Source organism: Lepidochelys kempii, chromosome 23 (assembly GCF_965140265.1).
Source record: "Lepidochelys kempii isolate rLepKem1 chromosome 23, rLepKem1.hap2, whole genome shotgun sequence".
Classification (NCBI taxonomy): Eukaryota; Metazoa; Chordata; order Testudines; family Cheloniidae; genus Lepidochelys; species Lepidochelys kempii.
The window spans coordinates 14389542-14411150 of NC_133278.1; the positions used below are offsets into that span (position 1 = coordinate 14389542).

The window sequence follows — 21609 nt, forward strand, 5'->3', positions numbered from 1 at the left end:
GGGATTGCGAAGCTGGGTCCTTCCCTGCTGGGGGGTGCCCCCCCATGGCCCCTTGGCTCTCTTGTCCCTCTTTCCCCCCCCCTCCAATGGCCACCTGGCCGTCTCTAAGGGCTTTCGTCTCGTCTCATCTCGTCGGACTCTCCGCGCCGGCCCCCCCTCAACCCCACGAGGGAGCGAAACGACAAACACTAGAATGTCTTCCAGACCACCCCCCCCCATGCCCCTACTTTCCCCCATACTGCTGGGACTCAACGCCTCCCTGACAGCGCAGCCGGACGCCTGGGTTCTAGCCCCGCTTCTGGGATGTGGAGGGGGGACTAGTAGTGAGAGTGGGGAGGGGGTTGGGAGCCAGGACTCCTGGGTTCTCTCCAGGTTCTGGGAGGGAAGGGGCCTAGTGGTGAGAGCGCGGGGGGGGGCTGGGAGCCAGGACTCCTGGGTTCTCGGGGAGGGGAGGGGGGCTTGCTGTACCGCCTTGTGGCCCTGGAGCAGGAGGGGAAGAGGACTGGGGTGTTGAATTCTCCAGCCTGTCTGTCTGTGGGTTTGGGGGCTGATTCCGCAGGAAGGGGCGGCTGGGTGGGAGGGGGGGAAGACACCTACCAATGACTGCTCCCTCGCGGATCCCCCCTTGTGAAGTACCCTCATGCTCCTTTTGCCCCAGCGCCCAGCCCTGTTGTACCTGGGTGTCAGGTATAATTACATGCACCCCCCCTACAAGCCACGCTTCCCTGCTGTCCCCACTTCAGACCCTTGCCTAGGGAAGTAGCTACAGTGGGAACCCAGGAGTTCTGGCTCCCAGCCCCCCCCCCCCCCCGCATCCCAGAAGCAGGGAGATAACCCAGGAGTCCTGGCTCCCAGCCCCTGCCCCCCTCCAGCTCTGACCCCCTAGACCCCACTCCCCTCTGGGGAGAGAACCCAGGAGTTCTGGCTCCCCCCCCCCCGCACTCTAACCACCAGACCCCACTCCCCTCCCAGAACTGGGGAGAGAACCCAGGAGTCCTGGCTCCCAGCCCCGCCCCCAGCAGAGACTCTTGAGACTGAATGTAATAAAACGTGCCAATTTCCAGATGGGAGGGGCTGCTTAAACTCCCTCTCCCCCCCAACTCTCCTGCTGTCATCTGTCCCCTCCCATCACCCTGTCTCCCCCCCATGCCGCCGATGCGTTCGCTGCCCCCTCCTTGTCCCCCAATTGATCCTCAGTCCCCCCACCTGGCTGCCAAATGTCCCCTTTCCGCTGTCCTCCCCCCCCACTGATCTGCCCCCCCTCGGCGATATCGTTACCTCCCCCCACACACCAGCCGGTGGCCCCCCCATCTCAGACTCCGATCTGTGTATAGAGGAATTGATGTATTTTACTGGTTTTATTTGCAAATATAAACTCTATGGGGATACGGTTCACGGCAAGCGTGAGTTTGTGAGCGCGCGTGCAAGGCGGCTTTGCACACACACGTGCCCGTGGGGTTTATGCACCACGGCAGAGTGTGTCCGGAGGGGGGGGGCGAGGAAAGGACTGTATCTGTCCCCCCGCCATCACCAGGAAGGTGCTGTGTCTCCCTTCCCCCCCTCCTGTTGGGGGGGGGGGTACGTGGACTGCGCTAAGCCCCCCCCCCGAAATCCTCCTCCTTCCTGTCTGCCCCAATCTTCCCCCTCCAGGAGAGGGTAACAACCTGATACTGGTGCCTGTGACAGGCAAATGGGGATGGGGGAGTGTTGCTCAACTGGGGCCCTGTCGCCCCCCACCATGGAATCAGGGGGAGGGGGGAATCCACTCATGGAACCCTGGCGTCCGGGCCTCCCTGGTGCCCCTTCCCCCCATATTCCACTCACCAGCAGGAACCTTTTGGTGGGAAGTTAATCCATCCAATCAAGACATGGGGGGGGCGTGGGGGGTCAGCACCATGTGATTGGCCCAGCCTATCCCGAGAGAGATGGTGGGCGGAGTCTCACGCGTGGTCGTGGAGTGGGTCCAGAACACGCAGCCCCGCAACCTCCACCCCTTCCCTTCCCTTCCCTTCAGCCCCGCCCCCCAGTTCACACTGCCCCGGGAGGGGGCGGCTCTGTCCCTCCTCCCAGAGTTGGGGGGGGGTCCCCCTGCCCCACTCACGGAGCATCCCCAATTCCCAGGACAAGAACCCACCCGAATCTTAGCCCCCCCCCAGGCAGGGCGGGAGGAGCTCTGAGTGCAAGGTACCCCTAGGCAGGGCTGAAACTTAAGGAGGGGTGCCCGGGGGTACCCGGTAATGGACCGATAGGGGACAGGGACCCTCGTGGGCCTGGTGATGGCGGAGGGGAGCTTCACAGGCTGGGCCCCTGTTTGATAGGGTGCCTGCTAATGTGGGGGGTACCGGGGGGTACCTCTGGGCAGGGGGCAGCAAGGGGTCCTGGTTAATAGGAGACCTGTCCTGTGAAGATAAGGAGTAGGGCAGGGTGGGGGCAGGCTCCTCACCCCCAGTGACCCCCCCCTCCAAACCGGAGAGAAAACCGACCCCAAGCCGGGACCCTCCCCATCATCCAGCACTGAGCCATGGAAAGAGAGAGAGTGGGGACACCCCGCTCTAACCACCAGCCCCCACTCCCCTCCCCGAGCCGGGGAGAGATCCCAGGAGTCCTGGGTCCCGGCCCCCCGCTCTAACTCACCAGACCCCACTCCCCTCCTAGATGCAGGGAGAGAACCCAGGAGTCCTGGCTCCCAGCCCCCCTGCTCTAACCCACCAGACCCCACTCCCCTCCTGGAGCCGGGGAGAGAACCCAGGAGTCCTGGCTGCAAATCCTGGGCTCTATGGAGCCAGGGGATTGCTACATTTCGAGTTCTCCTGGAGTCCTCCCCCTTCACACCCATATTCACAGCTGGGTAATTAGCGTTGGCGCCTCCGCATTAATGAGCCCGCCTGGTGGAAAGTGGGTGGGGGAGGGGGTTAAACGCTCAGAGGGTCAGGGGTGGGATTGGGTGTCCCTAGGGCCTAGGCATACACAGACCCCCCAAATCTCCATGTGCCCCCTGTGTACCCCCCATGCACCCCACTCACCCCCTGCATCCCTGGAGTTCTCTGTAGCAGCCCCACAACACCACTGTCCCCCCCACTCCCCTGGCACCCCACCCCACCCAGCTGGCAGGGCCTCTGTATTCCGGCTCCCCCCACCCCTTCCCAAACTGGCAGGTGCTCTGGCCCCCTCCCCCGCGTTAATTCTCTCTGCAGCTCAGGAGATTAATTGGCGACTTGGCTAATTAAGTTAAAAGCTGAACCAGGAGACTGAACGGCAGAATGGCTGGGGCCCTGCCAGCTGCGGGGGATCTGGGGCCAGATCAAAGCCAGTGCCCCATGGAGGGGGTAGGACCTATGTCCCATTGCCTGCCCCCCTGAGCCAGCCAGCCAGCCAGTCTCTGTCATGGGGCTGGATGGGAGCAGGTGCCCCTAGAGGGGACAGGCCTGGGGTAGGCCCCATTCCCTGCCCCCCTGAGCCAGCTAGTCCCCACCCTGGGGCCAGATGGGAGCTGGTGCCCCTAGAGGGAACAGGCCTGGGGCAGGCCCCATTCCCTGCCCCCCTGAGCCAGCCAGTCCCCAGCCTGGGGCCAGATGGGGGCTGGTGCCCCTAGAGGGAACAGGCCTGGGGCAGGCCCTATTCCCTGCCCCCCTGAGCCAGCCAGTCCCCACCCTGGGGCCAGATGGGAGCTGGTGCCCCTACAAGGGACAGGCCCCGGGCAGGCCCCATTCCCTGCTCCCCTGAGCCAGCCAGCCAGTCCCCACCCTGAGGCCAGATGGGAGCTGGTGCCCCTTAGCGACTGGGGGCTCCCATTCAAGTAATGCTGTGGGGGTGCAAAGGGGGCTGCTTATGGGGCCAGGGTTGGTTCATGGGGCCTGCGCTGCCCCCGCCCCCCACACTCCCTGGCAGCCCTGGGCTCTGTGCTGCTGTCTGCTTTTAATTAAATGGCCCGTCTGGCTGGATGCCGGGGACATGGGGCGTCTGGGACCCCGTTAATGTATCTTCAGGGACTAGAGCCAGGATGCTGCGTCCACATCTGGGGTGGGGTGTGGGCAAGGAAGTGGGGGTGGGGGTGTGATCCAGACAGGGACCTGGAGGGGATGGGAGTGGCAAGAACCTGGGGGGGAGGGGCACATTGAGAATTGAACTCCCCCCAGCCAGGTGAGAGCTTCCTGCTGCCCCCCACCACCTACCCCTGGGCCCTCAAACTCTCCTGACCTCCCGTACACCTGCCCAACCACCCCCACTGTCCTGCCCCCCCACCCTTGACCCTGCTCCTGCCCTCCCCCCCCCTCCGTCCCCACCATCCGCTGGTCCTGCTGCCTGGCGCAGCACGGTGAAAGATGCTGAATAGGCCCATTGCCACGGAGACTGTTTCCATGGAGATGGCCGGTCCTCACCCCCTGCTGCCAATCTTCCTGGAGGATCTGGGGCTGAATTGGGAGTGGGGTGGGAGGGGGCGCAGGAAAGCTGGGACTAGTGGGGAGGGGGGGCTGGGAGCCAGGATGCCTGGGTTCTCTCCCTGGTTGCTGGAGCAGAGTGGGGGCTAGTGGTTTAGAGCAGAGGGGTGTGGCTATGAGCCAGGACTCCTGGGTTCTCTCCCTGGCTCTGGGAGGGGAGTGGGCTCTAGTGGGGTGCGGGAGCTGGGAGCCAGGACTCCTGGGTTCTATCCCCAGCTTGGGGAGGGGAGGGAGCTAGTGGGTTAGAACAGGAAGGGCTAGGAGCCAGGACTCCTGGGTTCTCTCCCTGGCTCTGGGAGGGGTGACTAGGGTCTACTGGGTTAGAGGGGGGCAGGGCAGGGAGCCAGGACTCCTGGCTCCTCTGTCTGACTTGGGGTGGTTTGATCCGTCTGGTCCTGGCTGTTGGGTTGGAGCTGAGCTTGCGCCCAGCCAGTCCCTGCCGTCCCGCCCCGATCACCCCCCGAGCCCCAGGTCTGGGTAATTGCTCTTTCTCACTGCGGCTGCCCCTTCAGGCCTGGCTGTCGCTTGGCATCAGTGTTGGGCACCGAGACAGAGATGGGCCCCCACTTTGCTGGAGCCACACGGCTGCCTCGCACACACGTGTGCTGTTCACCATCACTTGCACGCTCACCTCCTGGCTCCTGTGGCCAAGTCCCCATCCCGTCCGCCCCCTGCAGGGGACCCTCCTCTCAGCTCATTCCTTTAGCGCCTGCCCCCTGCCTGTTTGTAAAGCCCCCACCATGTGCCCCTGCCAAGGTCAGATCCCCTACCACCCAGCCGGTCTGGCTCCCCCCACATCCAGCTTCCTGGACTGCCCCAGGTCCTGCTTTGGCCTGGAGGGCGGTCCCCGAGCACCCTCCCTCCCCCCTGCCTTTTGGAGCTGCACCCAAGGGTGCGTAGCCTTGCGGGCGTGGGTGCACACACTCCATGCACGCTGTCCTGAATCCTCAGCCCTGCAACACACAAGTGTGCGAGGATGGGTGTGATTGTGTGTGCACGAGGTTGTCTTTAGCCCTAATGCCCCCCCCTCCCGGGCTTCAGGGCCCAGCCTGTCAGATGTGGCCCCCACAGCCCCTCAGTCACACGAGCAAGGCCTATGGCCCCACTCCCCAGCTGCCAGCCTGCTGCCGTGAACCCCTGTGTCTCAAGCTGCCCAGGCCCCGTGGGGTGCATTGAGGAGCGCCAGGGATTTTGCACCTTGGCCCTGTGACCCCCCCGGTGGCTCAGAGAGAGCGACGGGTGGGTCCCCCACGGGGTGTGTGTGCCAGAGGCAAGGGATGCACAAGCCTTGCCAGGATCCCCCCCGCCCTCACTGTGGAACCTCAGACAGACCCTTTGCCCCGCATGCAGCCACCTCTGGGGTGGGGTGCGGGGGGCTGGGTACATGGGGACCCCTCGCCCGGCGCTGGGGCGTGGCCCCTCGGGGATGGGGTGCAGGGGGGCGGGGTACACGGGGACCCCTCGCCCGGCGCTGGGGCGTGGCCCCTCGGGGATGGGGTGCGGGGTGCGGGGTACACGGGGACCCCTCGCCCGGCGCTGGGGCGTGGCCCCTCGGGGATGGGGTGCAGGGGGGCGGGGTACACGGGGACCCCTCGCCCGGCGCTGGGGCGTGGCCCCTCGGGGATGGGGTGCAGGGGGGCGGGGTACACGGGGACCCCTCTCCCCCCAGCTATTCCTCTCTGCCCCCCCCCCGCCGCAGCTGGGGTGAGCGGTCCCGCAGCTCCCCGCCCCCTTCTTGGCGTCTCCGGCCGGGCGCGGGCTCCCCCTGGCGGCCGGCGCGGGGCCTTGCGGGGGGACCCGGCACCTGCTCGGTTCTGCTGCGCTCCCAGGCGCGGGGGAGGCGGGCGGAGGCGCATCGTCCCCGCGCAGCCGGCTCGGGTCGGTCGGCGGGGCTGGCGGCCCCGGCAGGTAGGGACCGGTCCGGACCGGACAGCCCAGGAGGTGGGGGTGGGGAATCCAGCCCGGGGACGCGCGGGGACTTGGGGTGCAAGGGAGGAGGGGGGAGCGTGGGGCGCAGGGATGGGGGCTGAGGGGGGAGCTGGGTTGGCAGAGAGAGCTGGGGGTGCAGGGAGGGGAGGATTTGGGGGTGCATTGAGGAGGGCTGGGGGTGCAGGGAGGGGAGGATTTGGGGGTGCATTGAGGAGGGCTGGGGGTGCAGGGAGGGGAGGATTTGGGGGTGCATTGAGGAGAGCTGGGGGTGCAGGGAGGGGAGGATTTGGGGGTGCATTGAGAAGGGCTGGGGGTGCAGTGAGGGAAGGATTTGGGGGTGCATTGAGGTGGGGGCTGGGGGCGTGCAGGGTCTCTAGCGGATAGGAGTGAGGAGTGGTGTGATGGGGGGGGGCTGGAGGTTCTCTAGCCCAGGGGCAGCAGGTGCTGGGGGCTGGTGGGTCTGCAGGTTGGGGGGGGGGTCAGGGAGGACGCGGGGAAAGTGTGGGAGAGGGATGCAAGGTCTCCTAGTCCCCGGTGTGCTCCCGCTTGTCTCCAGGAACGGGGGGAGGGAGCTGGGGGGAAGGGAATGCTGAGGGGGGGCTCAGGTCTCCTGGCCCCTGGGAGGGGCAGATGTACAAAAGTGGGGGCAGCGGGAGCCGCTCCCACGCAGCTGCGTGCAGGGGGGTTCCCCTTCCCTCCCCCCTCAGCGCAGGGTGTAATTAGGAGGCAGCCGCCTGTCGGGGCAGGGGGTGTTTCTCAGACAAGGGAGCAGCCTCCTGGCGGCTGTTGCGCCAACACGCTAATGTGATTAGGAGCAAACCTGGAGCCAGCCCTGGACGTGAGTGTGCGAGCACCCCGGTGAGTGTGCGAGCACCCCGGTGAGTGTGCGAGCACCCTGGTGAGTGTGCGGGAGTGTGCGACACCAGCGCTGCTCCGGCTGGCTGCACGCGAGACAAAGACTCTGTGTGTGTGTGTGTGACACCAGCGTGGTTCACGCTGGGTGTGCGACAGAGAGAGTGAGACCGGGCAGGCCTGACACTGTGCCAGTGTGTGAGGGGGGGGTGAGTGTGCGATGCCCCCAGCTGCTCACTCTCTGGGGTTCCCTGCAAGAGAAACCCCGCTTGGGGCTGACGGGGGCGTGTGGCAGAGATAGAGGGTGACACACCGGTGTGTGGGGTGGGCATGGTCGCGGGGGGCACGGCAGGAGGGTGCTGGACTCCACAGCGGCATGCCAGGTCTCTGCTGTGGGGGGATCGAGGCCTGTTCACGGAGCTGGGGCTGGGGACTTGCCAGGCCAAAGGAATGGTTCAGTACTGGGACGGGGTGGGGGGCATAGGGCAGGGTCTGGGGGTTCAGAGACAGTGGTACACCCCCCCCCCCGGATCTAACCATTAGCCTCCCCTCCCAGTGCGAGGGAGAGAACCCAGGCATCCTGGCTCCCAGATCCCCCCTCACTAGTCCCCACTCCCCTCCGGGTGCCAGGGAGAGAACCCAGGTGTCCTGGCTCCCGGAGGGGAGTGGGATCTGGTGGGTTGGGGGAGAGACTGGGAAGGGTCCTGGCTCCCAATACCCCCCCCCCCACAACCCACCAGACCCCACTCCCCTCCTGGAGCTGGGGAGAGAACCCAGGAGTCCTGCCACTCCATCCACGACCAGGCCTGGCTGCCTTTCACCAGCTGCCCTGACCTTCCTTATCTACGAACCTCTCAGGCCCGAACGCTGGGAATTGGTTCTGGCCTCTGCCCTGTCGCCCCGGCGGCTGGGAAGCAGCCCCCCCACCAAACTGCTGAGCCACTCCCTGCAGTGTGTATATGGGGGGGGGGGCTCCTGGCAGCACCAAGCGACGTATCGACCGGGCATGGCTGGATGTGCCCTGCAGGCAGCTCCGGTTACTGGAGCCGGGGCTGGGCCGGAGCTGGGTTCTATCCCTGGCTGCGGGTGGGAGTCCGGGCACAGAGCTGCCTTCACGCCCCGCTCCCTGCACACCCCTGTCCCTCTGTGCCCCCCGCGCTCCCCCTGGGCCAATCAGCAGCAGCCTTAATTCTACCCCGACCCCTGCGGGGGGAGGCTGTGCGTCGGGGGGTGTGCCTCTGAGCTTTGCTCTGACCGCCCGCGTCTGTCTACGGGGGTTTCCCTGGCCGTGCCCCCCCCGTGCGGCACTGGTGACTCACCGTGCGGGGGAGCAGTGGCTGAAACCACGGGAGTGACGGGGGGAGCCGGAGCGGAGAAATCCCAGCCCGGGGCGTGGGGCGTTCGCGAGCCGGGTCTTGGTTCACGCGTGGGCTCCCCCGCCCCCCTTCTCGGCCCAGTTCGCACAAGTGCGTGCCCCGAAGGGGTGTGTGTGTGTGTGTGTGGGGGGGTGTTACACATTTCCCAGCCGGTCTCGGCACACGCATGTGGGAGCGTGGCCAAGCCGTGTGCGCTGGCAGGCAGGAGCAGCTGCCTGGCCTGGCCTCAGGGGAAAGACGGGGACTCGGGCTGGCCAGGGCCCCCCCCCCCAACTGGCCCTTAACCCAAGCCCCCCCAGCTCTGCCCTGCCCCGCCCCCCATGCTCTGGGCCAAGGCCCTTCTGTGCCCCGGGAGGGCGCGCAGGCTGGCTGGGGAGGTGGGGGGAGCAGGCGATGACGGGTGGGGGGAGGAATCTGGCCTGGAGCTTGGGTGTTCAGGGCAGGCAAGAGGCTGAGGGGACCCCTAAGCTGGCACAGTGCTGGTCCGGGCCAGTCTGCTGCGGCCAGGAGCAGGAGTGCGCCCCCTTTCCCCCCCCCCCAGTCCCTGGGGGAGACAGAGACAGTGCTCATCCCCCGACAGCACGAGTCAGGAGAGAACCCAGGAGTCCTGGCTCCCAGCTCTTCTCTCTCCAACCCTGGGTGACTTTGGGCTCTGGGGCGGGGAGGGTCTCCAGGGCCGAGCAGAGATGAAGGGGGGGGTTGAGTAGGTGGGAGGGGGGTGGGGCTGTAGCTGGGGCAGAGGGGATATGGGTGGGAAGGAGGGGGGGACGGAGTTATGGGTCTGGAAGAAGAGGTGGGAAGGTTGGGGTCTGGCGAGGGGGGTGGGCAGGGACGGAGCTTGGGGGATGGGGTGCAGATGCCTCCATCTAATGATCTTCCCCCCCCCCCACAGGTTCGTGTGAATCTGGGGCCACCCTCCCCCATACCAAGGCTCCAACCAACACCCCTCCCCAGGAGAAGAATCTCTGAGCCACATCCCCCACCCCCACATGGAAACGCCCGGCCCCCGATTTCCCAGCTGGACTCCTGAACCCCAGGCCCTGTGAGCCCGCCCCCCGTGGAGCATGGTGGTGGCTGGTCTCTACCGCTGATCCTGGAGCCGCCTGGAGGGGGCACCCTCGAGGGCCTGTCCCCCCCGCCACATGGCCTTGGCAGCGTCCAGCATGGCAGACCTGGGCGCCTGTCCCCGACCAGCACAGACTCCCCAGAACTGGAACTGACCCCCCACCCCAGCCTGCCACCGGGCCGGCGCCCTGCATCTGGTTCCGGCAGATCCAGCCACCCCACCTGCACCCCGAGCCGGCAGGAGACAGAGGCTGCTGAGCAGGTCAGTGAGGAGGGGACCTGGCCTGGGGGGGCATGGGGAGGGGGGCACTGCTGGGTGTGCATGAGGGGGCACGTGCCGGTCTGCGGGCGCGGGGCCGCGTGCCCTCCCGGCTCTGCCTGAACGTGGGTCCACCGCCGGTGTGCGGCAGTGAGCGGCAGAGCCCGAGCCGTGTGTCCGTGCACAAGGCTTTGCACTTGGGCGTGGCTGCTTCGGACCGTAGGAGGGAAGGCAAGTGCAGGCGTGTGTGAGACGGGCTGGCCCTGCGGGTGGAAACTTGTGAACAGGTGTGTGGGTGGGTGTGGAAATGCACATGTGTATGTGTGGGTATGGGTGTGCAAATGTGTCTGTGCGGGCATGGGCATGCAAATCCACGTGGGTTTGTGCGGGCATGGGCGTACAAATGCACACGCTTGTCTGAGTGTGGGTGTGCGAATGCGCATGTGTTTGGGTGTGCGCATGTCTTCATGGGCATGGGTGTGGCAATGCAGACATGTTGGTGTGCACATGGGCATGCGAATGCACGTGGGCTTGCGTGGGCACAGGCGTGCAAATGCACGTGGGCTTGTGTGGGCACGGGCGTGCGAATGTTCCCCTGTGGGTGTGCCCCCCGGGGCTCGCCCTGTGTCTCGGCTGGGCTGGCTGTCGGGGGCGACGCTGGCTGGGCTTCCCCGGGGGCAGCTCACGGGCTCTCTCCCTGCGTGGGCAGATGGTGCGGCGCCATGTCAGGTGACTACGAGGAGGACGTGTGCCGTGGTGCGCTCACCCTGCTCAAGGAGCTCTGCTTCTCCCTGCGGGCCCTGGAGCAACACGAGAAATGCCTGGAGTTCACCGACCTGCTGCGGAACCGGGGGCACCCCCCGCCCACCGACTCGGGTAAGAGGCCGGGCTCTGCCCGTGGGCGCGTCCCGGGGGGCTGGCAGGCTGCAGGGGGGGCAGGGTTACGTCTGCATTTGGTGGGGGCTGGGAAGGTGCGAGGGTCCTGTTCACGTCGATGTTTTGGGGCGGTTGGGGTATTGTGGGGGGACGTGGCCATGTCGACGTTCCTGGCGGTGATGGGATATTGTGGGGGGACGTGGCCATGTCGACGTTCCAGGCGGCGATGGGGTATTGTGGGGGGACGTGGTCATGTCGACGTTCCAGGTGGTGATGGGATATTGTGGGGGGACGTGGTCATGTCGACGTTCCTGGCGGCGATGGGGTATTGTGGGGGGACGTGGTCATGTCGACGTTCCAGGCGGCGATGGGGTATTGTGGGGGGACGTGGTCATGTCGACGTTCCAGGCGGTGATGCGATATTGTGGGGGGACGTGGTCATGTCGACGTTCCAGGCGGTGATGGGATATTGTGGGGGGACGTGGTCATGTCGACGTTCCTGGCGGTGATGGGGTATTGTGGGGGGATGTGGTCATGTCGACGTTCCTGGCGGTGATGGGATATTGTGGGGGGACGTGGCCATGTCGACGTTCCTGGCGGTGATGGGGTATTGTGGGGGGACGTGGTCATGTCGACGTTCCTGGCGGTGATGGGGTATTGTGGGAGGACGTGGTCATGTCGACGTTCCAGGCGGTGATGGGATATTGTGGGGGGACGTGGTCATGTCGACGTTCCTGGCGGTGATGGGGTATTGTGGGGGGACGTGGTCATGTCGACGTTCCTGGCGGTGATGGGGTATTGTGGGAGGACGTGGTCATGTCGACGTTCCTGGTGGTGATGGGGTATTGTGGGAGGACGTGGTCATGTCGACGTTCCAGGCGGCGATGGGGTATTGTGGGGGGACGTGGTCATGTCGACGTTCCAGGCGGTGATGGGGTATTGTGGGGGGACGTGGTCATGTCGACGTTCCAGGCGGTGATGGGGTATTGTGGGGGGACGTGGTCATGTCGACGTTCCAGGCGGTGATGCGATATTGTGGGGGGACGTGGTCATGTCGACGTTCCTGGCGGCGATGGGGTATTGTGGGAGGACGTGGTCATGTCGACGTTCCAGGCGGTGATGGGATATTGTGGGGGGACGTGGTCATGTCGACGTTCCTGGCGGTGATGGGGTATTGTGGGGGGACGTGGTCATGTCGACGTTCCTGGCGGTGATGGGGTATTGTGGGAGGACGTGGTCATGTCGACGTTCCTGGTGGTGATGGGGTATTGTGGGAGGACGTGGTCATGTCGACGTTCCAGGCGGCGATGGGGTATTGTGGGGGGACGTGGTCATGTCGACGTTCCAGGCGGTGATGGGGTATTGTGGGGGGACGTGGTCATGTCGACGTTCCAGGCGGTGATGGGGTATTGTGGGGGGACGTGGTCATGTTGACGTTCCAGGCGGCGATGCGATATTGTGGGGGGACGTGGTCATGTCGACGTTCCAGGCGGTGATGGGGTATTGTGGGGGGACGTGGCCATGTCGACGTTCCTGGCGGTGATGGGGTATTGTGGGGGGACGTGGTCATGTCGACGTTCCAGGCGGTGATGGGATATTGTGGGGGGACGTGGCCATGTCGACGTTCCAGGCGGTGATGGGATATTGTGGGGGGACGTGGTCATGTCGACGTTCCAGGCGGTGATGCGATATTGTGGGGGGACGTGGTCATGTCGACGTTCCTGGCGGCGATGGGGTATTGTGGGAGGACGTGGTCATGTCGACGTTCCAGGCGGCGATGGGGTATTGTGGGGGGACGTGGTCATGTCGACGTTCCTGACGGTGATGGGATATTGTGGGGGGACGTGGCCATGTCGACGTTCCTGGCGGTGATGGGGTATTGTGGGGGGACGTGGTCATGTCGACGTTCCAGGCGGTGATGGGATATTGTGGGGGGACGTGGCCATGTCGACGTTCCTGGTGGTGATGGGATATTGTGGGGGGACGTGGTCATGTCGACGTTCCAGGCGGTGATGGGGTATTGTGGGGGGATGTGGTCATGTCGACGTTCCAGGCGGTGATGGGGTATTGTGGGGGGACGTGGTCATGTCGACGTTCCTGCCGGTGATGGGATATTGTGGGAGGACGTGGTCATGTCGACGTTCCAGGCGGCGATGGGGTATTGTGGGGGGACGTGGTCATGTCGACGTTCCTGGCGGCGATGGGGTATTGTGGGAGGACGTGGTCATGTCGACGTTCCAGGCGGCGATGGGGTATTGTGGGAGGACGTGGTCATGTCGACGTTCCAGGCGGTGATGGGGTATTGTGGGGGGACGTGGTCATGTCGACGTTCCAGGCGGTGATGGGATATTGTGGGGGGACGTGGTCATGTCGACGTTCCAGGCGGTGATGGGGTATTGTGGGGGGACGTGGTCATGTCGACGTTCCAGGCGGTGATGGGGTATTGTGGGGGGATGTGGTCATGTCGACGTTCCAGGCGGTGATGGGGTATTGTGGGGGGACGTGGTCATGTTGACGTTCCTGCCGGTGATGGGATATTGTGGGGGGATGTGGTCATGTCGATGTTCCAGGCGGTGATGGGGTATTGTGGGGGGACGTGGTCATGTCGACGTTCCTGCCGGTGATGGGATATTGTGGGAGGACGTGGTCATGTCGACGTTCCAGGCGGCGATGGGGTATTGTGGGGGGACGTGGTCATGTCGACGTTCCAGGCGGTGATGGGATATTGTGGGGGGACGTGGTCATGTCGACGTTCCAGGCGGTGATGGGGTATTGTGGGGGGACGTGGTCATGTCCACCTTTCAGGCGGTGATGGAGTCTGGGGGGGACACGTGGTGATGTCGACGTTCCAGGTGGCGGCGATGGGATACTGGGGGTGGCGGCGCGGCCCTGTCTTCGTGCCCAGGGGGCTGGGGTACCGGTGGGAGGACGGGGTCTCCAGCCTGCGTCTCCCGTGTCCCCTCCCGCTGCTCACAGCCTCTGCCCCGCACAGACATCTCCGTCAGCCTGCTGTCCGTCATCGTCACCTTCTGCGGCATCGTGCTGCTGGGGGTCTCGCTCTTCGTCTCCTGGAAGCTCTGCTGGGTCCCCTGGCGGGACAAGGGGGCCTCGCCAGCCCCACGCAAGGACCACGGCCTCCACGGCCACCTGCACCACTCGCCCTTCGGCGACCTGCTGGTGGAGCGCGTGGAGCTGGGCCCCGAGATGCCTGAACGCTCCTACCTCGACATGGACTCCTACCCCGAGGCCACCCTCAAGCTGAGCCAGACCTCGCCCGACCTGCCGGTGGAGGGGCAGGTGGGCCCCAAGGAGGGTGGCGGCATGCCCAATGCGCACTCCCACCAGCAGGTGGCCACCTTGGCGCCCGCCCCCAGGTGAGGCCCGGGGCCGCCCTTGCCTCCCACTAGGGGGCAGCAGGAGCGTACCTGGCATGGGAGGGGGGACCTGTCTCAGGGGGGCAGGGGGAGTAGCTGGGGTTTCACAAGGGGAGCCCTGGGGTGTGGGGGCTCCTGGGGGAGTGCATTCAGGGGGGAGCTGCCCCCCGCTCCCAGCCCATAGCTCCTGCCCCAGGTGGATTGGGGGCACCCCATGTCTCAGTGCGCCCCTCCCAACTCCCGTCCCCTCACAGGTACAACACCCTGCCGCGCCCCGTGACCCAGCAGCCGTCCAGCCCGGAGGTGGTCGGCCACGGCGGGGAGGACAAGCCGGAGCAGGCCACCAGCATCGGTCAGATCAAGCCGGAGCTGTACAAGCAGCGGGCGGGCGAGGCGGAGCACCGTAAGGCGGAGGGTCCTCCCTGCGGACGCATCAGCTTCGCCCTGCGCTACGCCTATGCCTCGGAGCAGCTGGTGGTGAAGATCCTGCGGGCGCTGGACCTGCCGGCCAAGGACGCCAACGGCTTCTCCGACCCCTACGTCAAGATGTACCTGCTGCCCGACCGCAAGAAGAAGTTCCAGACCAAGGTGCACCGCAAGACGCTCAACCCCGTCTTCAACGAGACCTTCAACTTCAACGTCCCCTTCGCCGAGCTGCCGGGACGCAAGCTGCATTTCAGCGTCTACGACTTCGACCGCTTCTCCCGCCACGACCTCATCGGGCAGGTGGTGCTGGACAACTTGCTGGAGATGGCGGAGCGGGACGAGGAGACGCCCATCTGGAGGGATATCCTGGAGGGCAGCTCGGTGAGTGAGGCCATGGGGGACGGCGGGGGACGGGGTGTGGGTTGTGGGAGGGGTGAGCGGGATGGGAGGCTGACACAATCGTCAGCTCAGCCGCTGTCTGTCTCAATTCAGCTCAGCTCTTCACCTCAACCCGAATTTAACCCAACGCAAACCCACCCCGGCTCAATGCAAGTCAACCTTAACTCAACCCAATCCAAATTCAACCCCAACTCATCTCGATCCAGCCCAGACTGACCCAACTCAACCCCAACCCCGTGTCAACTCAGTTCAACTCAAACCCAACGTTCAACGCTCAAAACAACTCAACGTAACCCCACTCAACTCGATCCATCTCCCCAGTCCAGACCCACCAACTCGATCCACCTTCCATTCTAGCCCCTCAACCCAAGCCCACTCCCCAGCGCAGCCCCCAGTGCCCGCACCCAGCCATCCTGCTGGAGATGCCAGAGTGGGAGAAGGTAGCTTGTCTGGGGGGCCAGCGTGGTGAGACCCCAGGGAGATGGGATGGGTCTCAGTCCAGGGAGTGAGAGATGCAATCTTGGGAGGGGGATAATGTGGGGTGATCCCAACCCAGGGGTAGGATGCTGCCTCGAGTGTGGGGCAAGGGCCGTGGTATCTAACGGCCCCCAATCTGGCTTCCCTCTGGACCCTGCCCTTCCCCCCCAGCACCCACTTCTTCCCCTCCTCCCAGCTCCTGGTGCCTTCGACCCAATTCTGCCTGGATTTCCAGCCGGGGTGTTTTTGAATATTTTAGCTGAATTTCTTGTTTATGAAACTGACGGGTAATTAGAGCAGCCAGGTATGTGTGCTCCCCTCCCCCGCCCGGCCCGGATGCTGCTCCTCACTCCCGACCCGCAGCCCCCTGCCAGCCCGGCCCTGCCCCCCCCAGCCCTGCTGGTGCCCCTCACTCCCGACCCACAACCCCCTGCCAGTCCAGCCCTAGCCCCCCCCAGCCCTGCCGGTGCCCCTCACTCCCGACCCGCAGCCCCCTGCCAGCCCGGCCCTGCCCCCCCCCAGCCCTGCCGGTGCCCCTCACTCCCGACCCGCAGCCCCCTGCCAGCCCAGCCCTGACCTCCCCACAGCGCTGCCGGTGCCCCTCACTCCCGACCCGCAGCCCCCTGCCAGTCCAGCCCTAGCCCCCCCCAGCCCTGCCGGTGCCCCTCACTCCCGACCCGCAGCCCCCTGCCAGCCCGGCCCTGCCCCCCCCCAGCCCTGCCGGTGCCCCTCACTCCCGACCCGCAGCCCCCTGCCAGCCCAGCCCTGACCTCCCCACAGCGCTGCCGATGCCCCTCACTCCCGACCCGCAGCCCCCTGCCAGCCCGGCCCTGGCCCCCCCCTGCCCTGCCGTTATCACTGTCCCGTCCCTGGCTCTGGCTCTCTGTCTGGGGTTTGAGCTGCGGGAAGTCAGCTGATTTTCAGGTGAGGGAAAGGGCGGGGGAGGGTAGGAGCAGGCGGGGTGTGTGTGTGTGTGTGTGTTTGTGTGTGTGTGTGTGTTTGTGTGTGTGTGTGTGTGTGTGTGTGTGTGTTTGTGTGTGTGTGCCCTGCCCCTCCCCCACGCCCTCCCCACCAGGAAATCCACCCGCTGCTCTCGCTCCGGCCCCAGCATCCAAAGAGGGGGAGCTGGGAACCAGCCCCAGACAGTCCCTGGTCCTGCTCCCTGCAGCCCCGGCCCCACAACCTCCCCCTCCCCCACTGGGGCAGCACCCCTTACTGTGCCCCCCACTCCCTTTAGCACAGCGCCCCCTAGCGCCGCACTGGGGGGTCGGAGCCAGTGCAGAAGGTGAGGGGAGACCGCGCACTACTGCGTCCCTGCCCCACTCCCGGCAGGGGGGCTGCGGGTCGGGAGTGAGGGGCGCCGGCAGGGTTGTGGGGGACCCAGGGCCGGGCGAGCAAGGGGCTGCGGGTCGGGAGTGAGGGGCACCAGCAGGGTTGTGGGGGGCCCAGGGCCGGGCTGGCAGGGGGCTGCGGGTCGGGAGTTAGGGGCACCGGCAGGGTTGTGGGGGACCCAGGGCCGGGCGAGCAAGGGGCTGCGGGTCGGGAGTGAGGGGCACCAGCAGGGTTGTGGGGGGCCCAGGGCCGGGCTGGCAGGGGGCTGCGGGTCGGGAGTTAGGGGCACCGGCAGGGTTGTGGGGGACCCAGGGCCGGGCGAGCAAGGGGCTGCGGGTTGGGAGTGAGGGGCACCAGCAGGGTTGTGGGGGGCCCAGGGCCGGGCTGGCAGGGGGCTGCGGGTCAGGAGTGAGGGGCACTGGCAGGGTTGTGGGGGGCCCAGGGCCAGGCGAGCAAGGGGCTGCGGGTCGGGAGTGAGGGGCACCAGCAGGGTTGTGGGGGGCCCAGGGCCGGGCTGGCAGGGGGCTGCGGGTCGGGAGTGAGGGGCACCGGTAGGGTTGTGGGGGGCCCAGGGCCGGGCTGGCAGGGGGCTGTGGGTCGGGAGTGAGGGGCACTGCACTGGGGTCAGCAGTGACTCAGGAAATCTGGCCCATCGCTTGTCTGCCTCTCGCTCTCCTCGGCCAGTTCCCGGGGGCCGGTGGTGGCCGGGCGCCAGGGGCTGTAACACGTGGGCTGGGCCGGCGCCCAGGGCCAGGCGGGCATTAATATTCATGGGCAGGAAATCGCTGCAGCCTGGTAAAGGGGCATGAAATATTCAGGCTGCCGGCGCCTGGGGTCACTCACCCCCTCCCCCCCCGCAGGAGAAGGCCGACCTTGGGGAGGTGAATTTCTCCCTCTGTTACCTGCCCACCGCCGGCCGCCTGACTGTGACCATCATCCGGGCCTCCAACCTCAAAGCCATGGACCTGACTGGCTTCTCAGGTCAGGGACCGAGGGGTCTGTGCTGGGGGGGGGGGGGGGCTGGGATGGGCTGTGGGTTGGGAGTGAGGGGCATCAGCAGGGCTGGGGGCCAGGGGGGCTGGGATGGGGGGCTGTGGGTGCTACAGGGGGTGGGAGATGGGGACGCTGCTGGGTTGGAGGAGGCACCGAAGGGGTGGCCGGGGACGGGGGCTGCTGGCATTGGGAGGTGTGGAGCTGGGGAACCCCCACCCATTCGGCCCATATCTGACCCCCCCCCCCAGACCCCTACGTCAAGGCCTCGCTCATGTGCGAGGGGCGACGGCTGAAGAAACGCAAGACGTCCATCAAGAAGAACACCCTGAACCCCAGCTACAACGAGGCCCTCGTCTTCGACATCCCACACGAGAGCACCGAGCACGTCAGCCTCACCATCACCGTCATGGACTACGACTGGTGAGCCCGGCCGCCCGGCGGGCAGGACGCCCGGCTTCCACCTCCGGCACTGGGAACGGGGAGTGGGGGCTGGCGGGATAGAGCACGGGGGCTGGGGGAGCCAGGACGCCTGGGTCCTCTCCCCGGCTCTGGGTCCCCGTGGGCGGGGCGGGGTCCAGCATCGACTGGTCTGTTTCTCCCCCAGCATCGGGCACAACGAGGTGATCGGGATGTGCCGGGTGGGGAGCGACGCCGAGGGGCCGGGCCGGGAGCACTGGGCCGAGATGTTGGCCAGCCCCCGCCAACCCATTGAGCACTGGCATCCGCTGGTGGAGGTAATGGGGCGGGGAGTGGGGGCGTGCTGGGGGGTTGAGGAGGTGAGCTGCGGGGGGCATGCTGTGGGACGTGGCCTGGCAGGCGCATCGAGGGGTCCTTGCCGTGGGGCATGGGGGGGTCCATGCGGGGCATGCTGTGGGACGTGGCCTGGCAGGCGCATCGAGGGGTCCTTGCCGTGGGGCATGGGGGGGTCCATGCGGGGGGCATGCTGTGGGACGTGGCCTGGCAGGCGCATCGAGGGGGTCCTTGCCGTGGGGCATGGGGGGGTCCATGCTACATGGGGTGGCGCTGAGGGTGTTGGGAGGGGGCAGGCTTTGGGGTCAGGGAGGGGTCACTTGTGGGGCAGAGGGGATGTGGATGGGCAGGCGTGTACTATGGGGAAGGGGACAGGGAAGGACATGGTGGGGGGTTGGGAGAAGGGGCTGGGGGGCTGGTGCCATCTCTGACCCCACTGACCCCCTCTCCAGGAGAAAGCCCTGAACAGCTACATCTCCAAGAGTGCCCAGCGCGACAAGCCCAGCATCGTGGTGGAGAGCGTCCCCTCGGACTAGCCCCCCGCCGAGACCCCCAGGGGCTGTGAGTATTTAGGCAGCGGGGGCTGCGGGTCGGGAGTGAGGGGCACCGGCAGGGCTGGGGGGGGGCAGGGCCGGGCTAGCAGGGGGCTGTGGGTCGGGAGTGAGGGGCACCGGCAGGGCTGGGGGGGGTCAGGGCTGGGCTAGCAGGGGGGTGTGGGTTGGGAGTGAGGGGCACCGGCAGGGCTGGGGGGGAGAGGGCCGGGCTAGCAGGGGGCTGGGGGTCGGGAGTGAGGGGCACCGGCAGGGCTGGGGGTGGTCAGGGCTGGGCTAGCAGGGGGCTGCGGTTCGGGAGTGAGGGGCACCGGCAGGGCTGGGGGGGGTCAGGGCTGGGCTGGCAGGGGGCTGCGGGTTGGGAGCAAGAGGCACCGGCAGGGCTGGGGGGGGCAGGGCCGGGCTAGCAGGGGGCTGCGGGTCGGGAGTGAGGGGCACCGGCAGGGCTGGGGGGGGTCAGGGCTGGGCTAGCAGGGGGCTGCGGGTCGGGAGTGAGGGGCACCGGCAGGGCTGGGGGGGGTCAGGGCTGGGCTAGCAGGGGACTGCGGGTCGGGAGTGAGGGGCACCTGCAGGGCTGAGTGGATTCTCTCTCCCCCCCAGGATCGTGGCTGGTCTCACTGGTTCTGCGCTGTTCTCCGTGTCCAGGGGGAGGCGCCGTCAGGAGCTCTGTGTATGTGTTGGGGGGGCCGTGGGGATGGGGGTGTCATTTTTTCTCTAAGCCATAGGAGAAGCCAGGACCGAGCCGTCTCCAAATGCCTCTCCCTCCCTGGGGCTGATTTGTGTGTGTTTGGGGTGGGAGACCACAGGCTGGGAGCCCCCCTCTACTCAGTGACTTGCATGTTGTAGGGGGTGGGGGGCTGCCACGCCCCCCGCCCCTTGTGGGAGGGGCAGGTTGCCTGGCTTTAGCCGCACCCACGCACTGTGAACCCAGGTGTCCGGGGATCTGCATCTCGTCCTGAAGAGGAAGGACCTCTTGGCTGGTTCTTTCCACACCCCTGCGTCCCCCCCCGACCGATGGCTCCTGCTGCCCGCCCCCCCAGTGCTGAGAAGAGACCCCTGCACTGTGTGGGGGCTGCGTCACCCCCCAATGACTGACTCATCTGGGGGGGGCAGGGCTGTTTGCAGTGACCCCCAAAGCATCTGGCTTCCCCTGACTGAAATGGGGGTCATGCCTCCCCACCCAGGGGACTTCATGCTTGATCTGGACTTGGTGGGGGGAACATGTCTCCCCCCCAACTTGTTTCTCGGTGGTTTGCATGAACATGATTTCCACCCCCCCCCCACCAGCCGTGGTGTGTGGGTGTGTGTGGGGAGGAGAAGAACCCAGGCGTCCGGATGTGCCTCCCCACACCCCAGAGCGTAGGGACAGTGGGGTCTGGGGAATCCGTCTAGGAGAACCCAGACATCCAGTTCCTGTCTGTCGCCCCCCGTCCCCTCACGCATGTCTGTACCTTTGTCTGTCTGCGTTTCTCTGTCCGTCCGTCCCCCGATGATCCATCCTGGGTCTTTGTTTTAAGTGTGTGAGGGGGAAAAAAACCAACCCGCCCCCCCAGGCCTACTTGACCAAGTGGAAACCCCTCTGGAAAAGCCATAGACCCCTGCCTGCCCCCCACCCCCGGGGCAGGGCACCCAGCGTGCTGGGTGGGGGGCGGGGAGAGGGGAGCAGGCAGGGTTCTGGCCATAACATTCTGCAATAGCGTCATGGGAACTCGGAGCTGCTGCTAATGTGACCTTAACAATAAATCTGGTGAGAAGTGACTGCTGGGCCTGGTGCGTCCTGGACCCCGCTCCCCTGGGGCCCCCCTTCCCTCCAACCCCCCTGCAGCAAGACACTGCCCCCTGCTGCCCCACCCACCCTGGGCTGTAAAGAGCTGGGGGGTGCTGGGAGCCCGGACTCCTGGGTTCTCTCCCTGGCTGTGGGAGGGGAGTGGGGTGTAGTGGTTAGAGAAGGGGGGGGCTGGGAGCCCGGACTCCTGGGTTCTCTCCCTGGCTGTGGGAGGGAACTGGGGGCTGCTGGTTAGAGCAGGCGGGGCTGGGAGCCAGGACTCCTGGGTTCTCTCCTGGCTCTGGGAGGGGAGTCGGGGCTAGTGGTTAGAGCTGGGAGCCAGGACTCCTGGTTCTATGCTAGCTCGGTGGGGGGATGGGGGGGTGGTTCTTTAATTGACACTTATTTGTCCGGGGAGGGGGCGGTGGTCTGAAGGAGGAGTGTCAGTGGTTCACGGCAGGGCCCTTTCATTGGGTGCGGTTCACCACCAGGGGGCAGAGTTGCTCCATCTTTCCCTGGGACCTCGGGCTGGCTGTGGGTTACGGGGACGGGGGGAGGAATCGCCGTCACCAGACAGGGGTGCTGGCCTCCGGGGGTGCTGGCCCCGCATTGGGGCGGGGGCAGCCTTTGCAGCCCCCAGGCCCCCAGCACAGAGCTCTGGGGCCGGTCCCCATTGGATGACGACCCCTCTGGGGAGTCCTAGCTGGAGGGGAGACACCGCGAGGAACTTGTGTCCCCGGCCTGCC

General features: G+C 66.3%; 2 protein-coding genes across 5 annotated transcripts in view; one reads left to right on the plus strand and one right to left on the minus strand.

Annotated features, from left to right (window-relative positions):
- NOSIP (nitric oxide synthase interacting protein) overlaps positions 1-21609 on the minus strand; it is a 357930-nt gene that overhangs the window by 68164 nt on the left and 268157 nt on the right. The window lies entirely within an intron of this gene.
- SYT3 (synaptotagmin 3) lies at positions 6247-20856 on the plus strand. 4 transcript variants are annotated; one of them, XM_073321812.1, is made up of 10 exons: positions 6247-6347; positions 9489-9923; positions 10630-10796; positions 13789-14170; positions 14425-14977; positions 17665-17785; positions 18046-18217; positions 18402-18531; positions 19000-19108; positions 19699-20856. In XM_073321812.1, exons 3-9 carry the CDS (start codon positions 10643-10645, stop codon positions 19081-19083), a joined length of 1596 nt encoding a protein of 531 aa, XP_073177913.1. In that variant the 5' UTR covers positions 6247-6347; positions 9489-9923; positions 10630-10642; the 3' UTR covers positions 19084-19108; positions 19699-20856. The 4 variants fall into 4 exon arrangements, with proteins under 4 accessions (XP_073177913.1, XP_073177916.1, XP_073177915.1 ...); XM_073321815.1 differs by having other exon boundaries at positions 17671-17785; XM_073321814.1 differs by lacking the exon at positions 6247-6347 and adding an exon at positions 7066-7266.

Coding starts and splice junctions, on each gene's coding strand:
- SYT3 (XM_073321812.1), top strand. CDS start 10,643: ATGTCAGGTGACTACGAGGAGGACGTGTGCCGTGGTGCGCTCACCCTG. Junction 17,786..18,045: donor GGACCTGACTGGCTTCTCAG/GTCAGGGACCGA, acceptor CCCCCCCCCCAG/ACCCCTACGTCAAGGCCTCG. Junction 18,218..18,401: donor ACCGTCATGGACTACGACTG/GTGAGCCCGGCC, acceptor TTTCTCCCCCAG/CATCGGGCACAACGAGGTGA.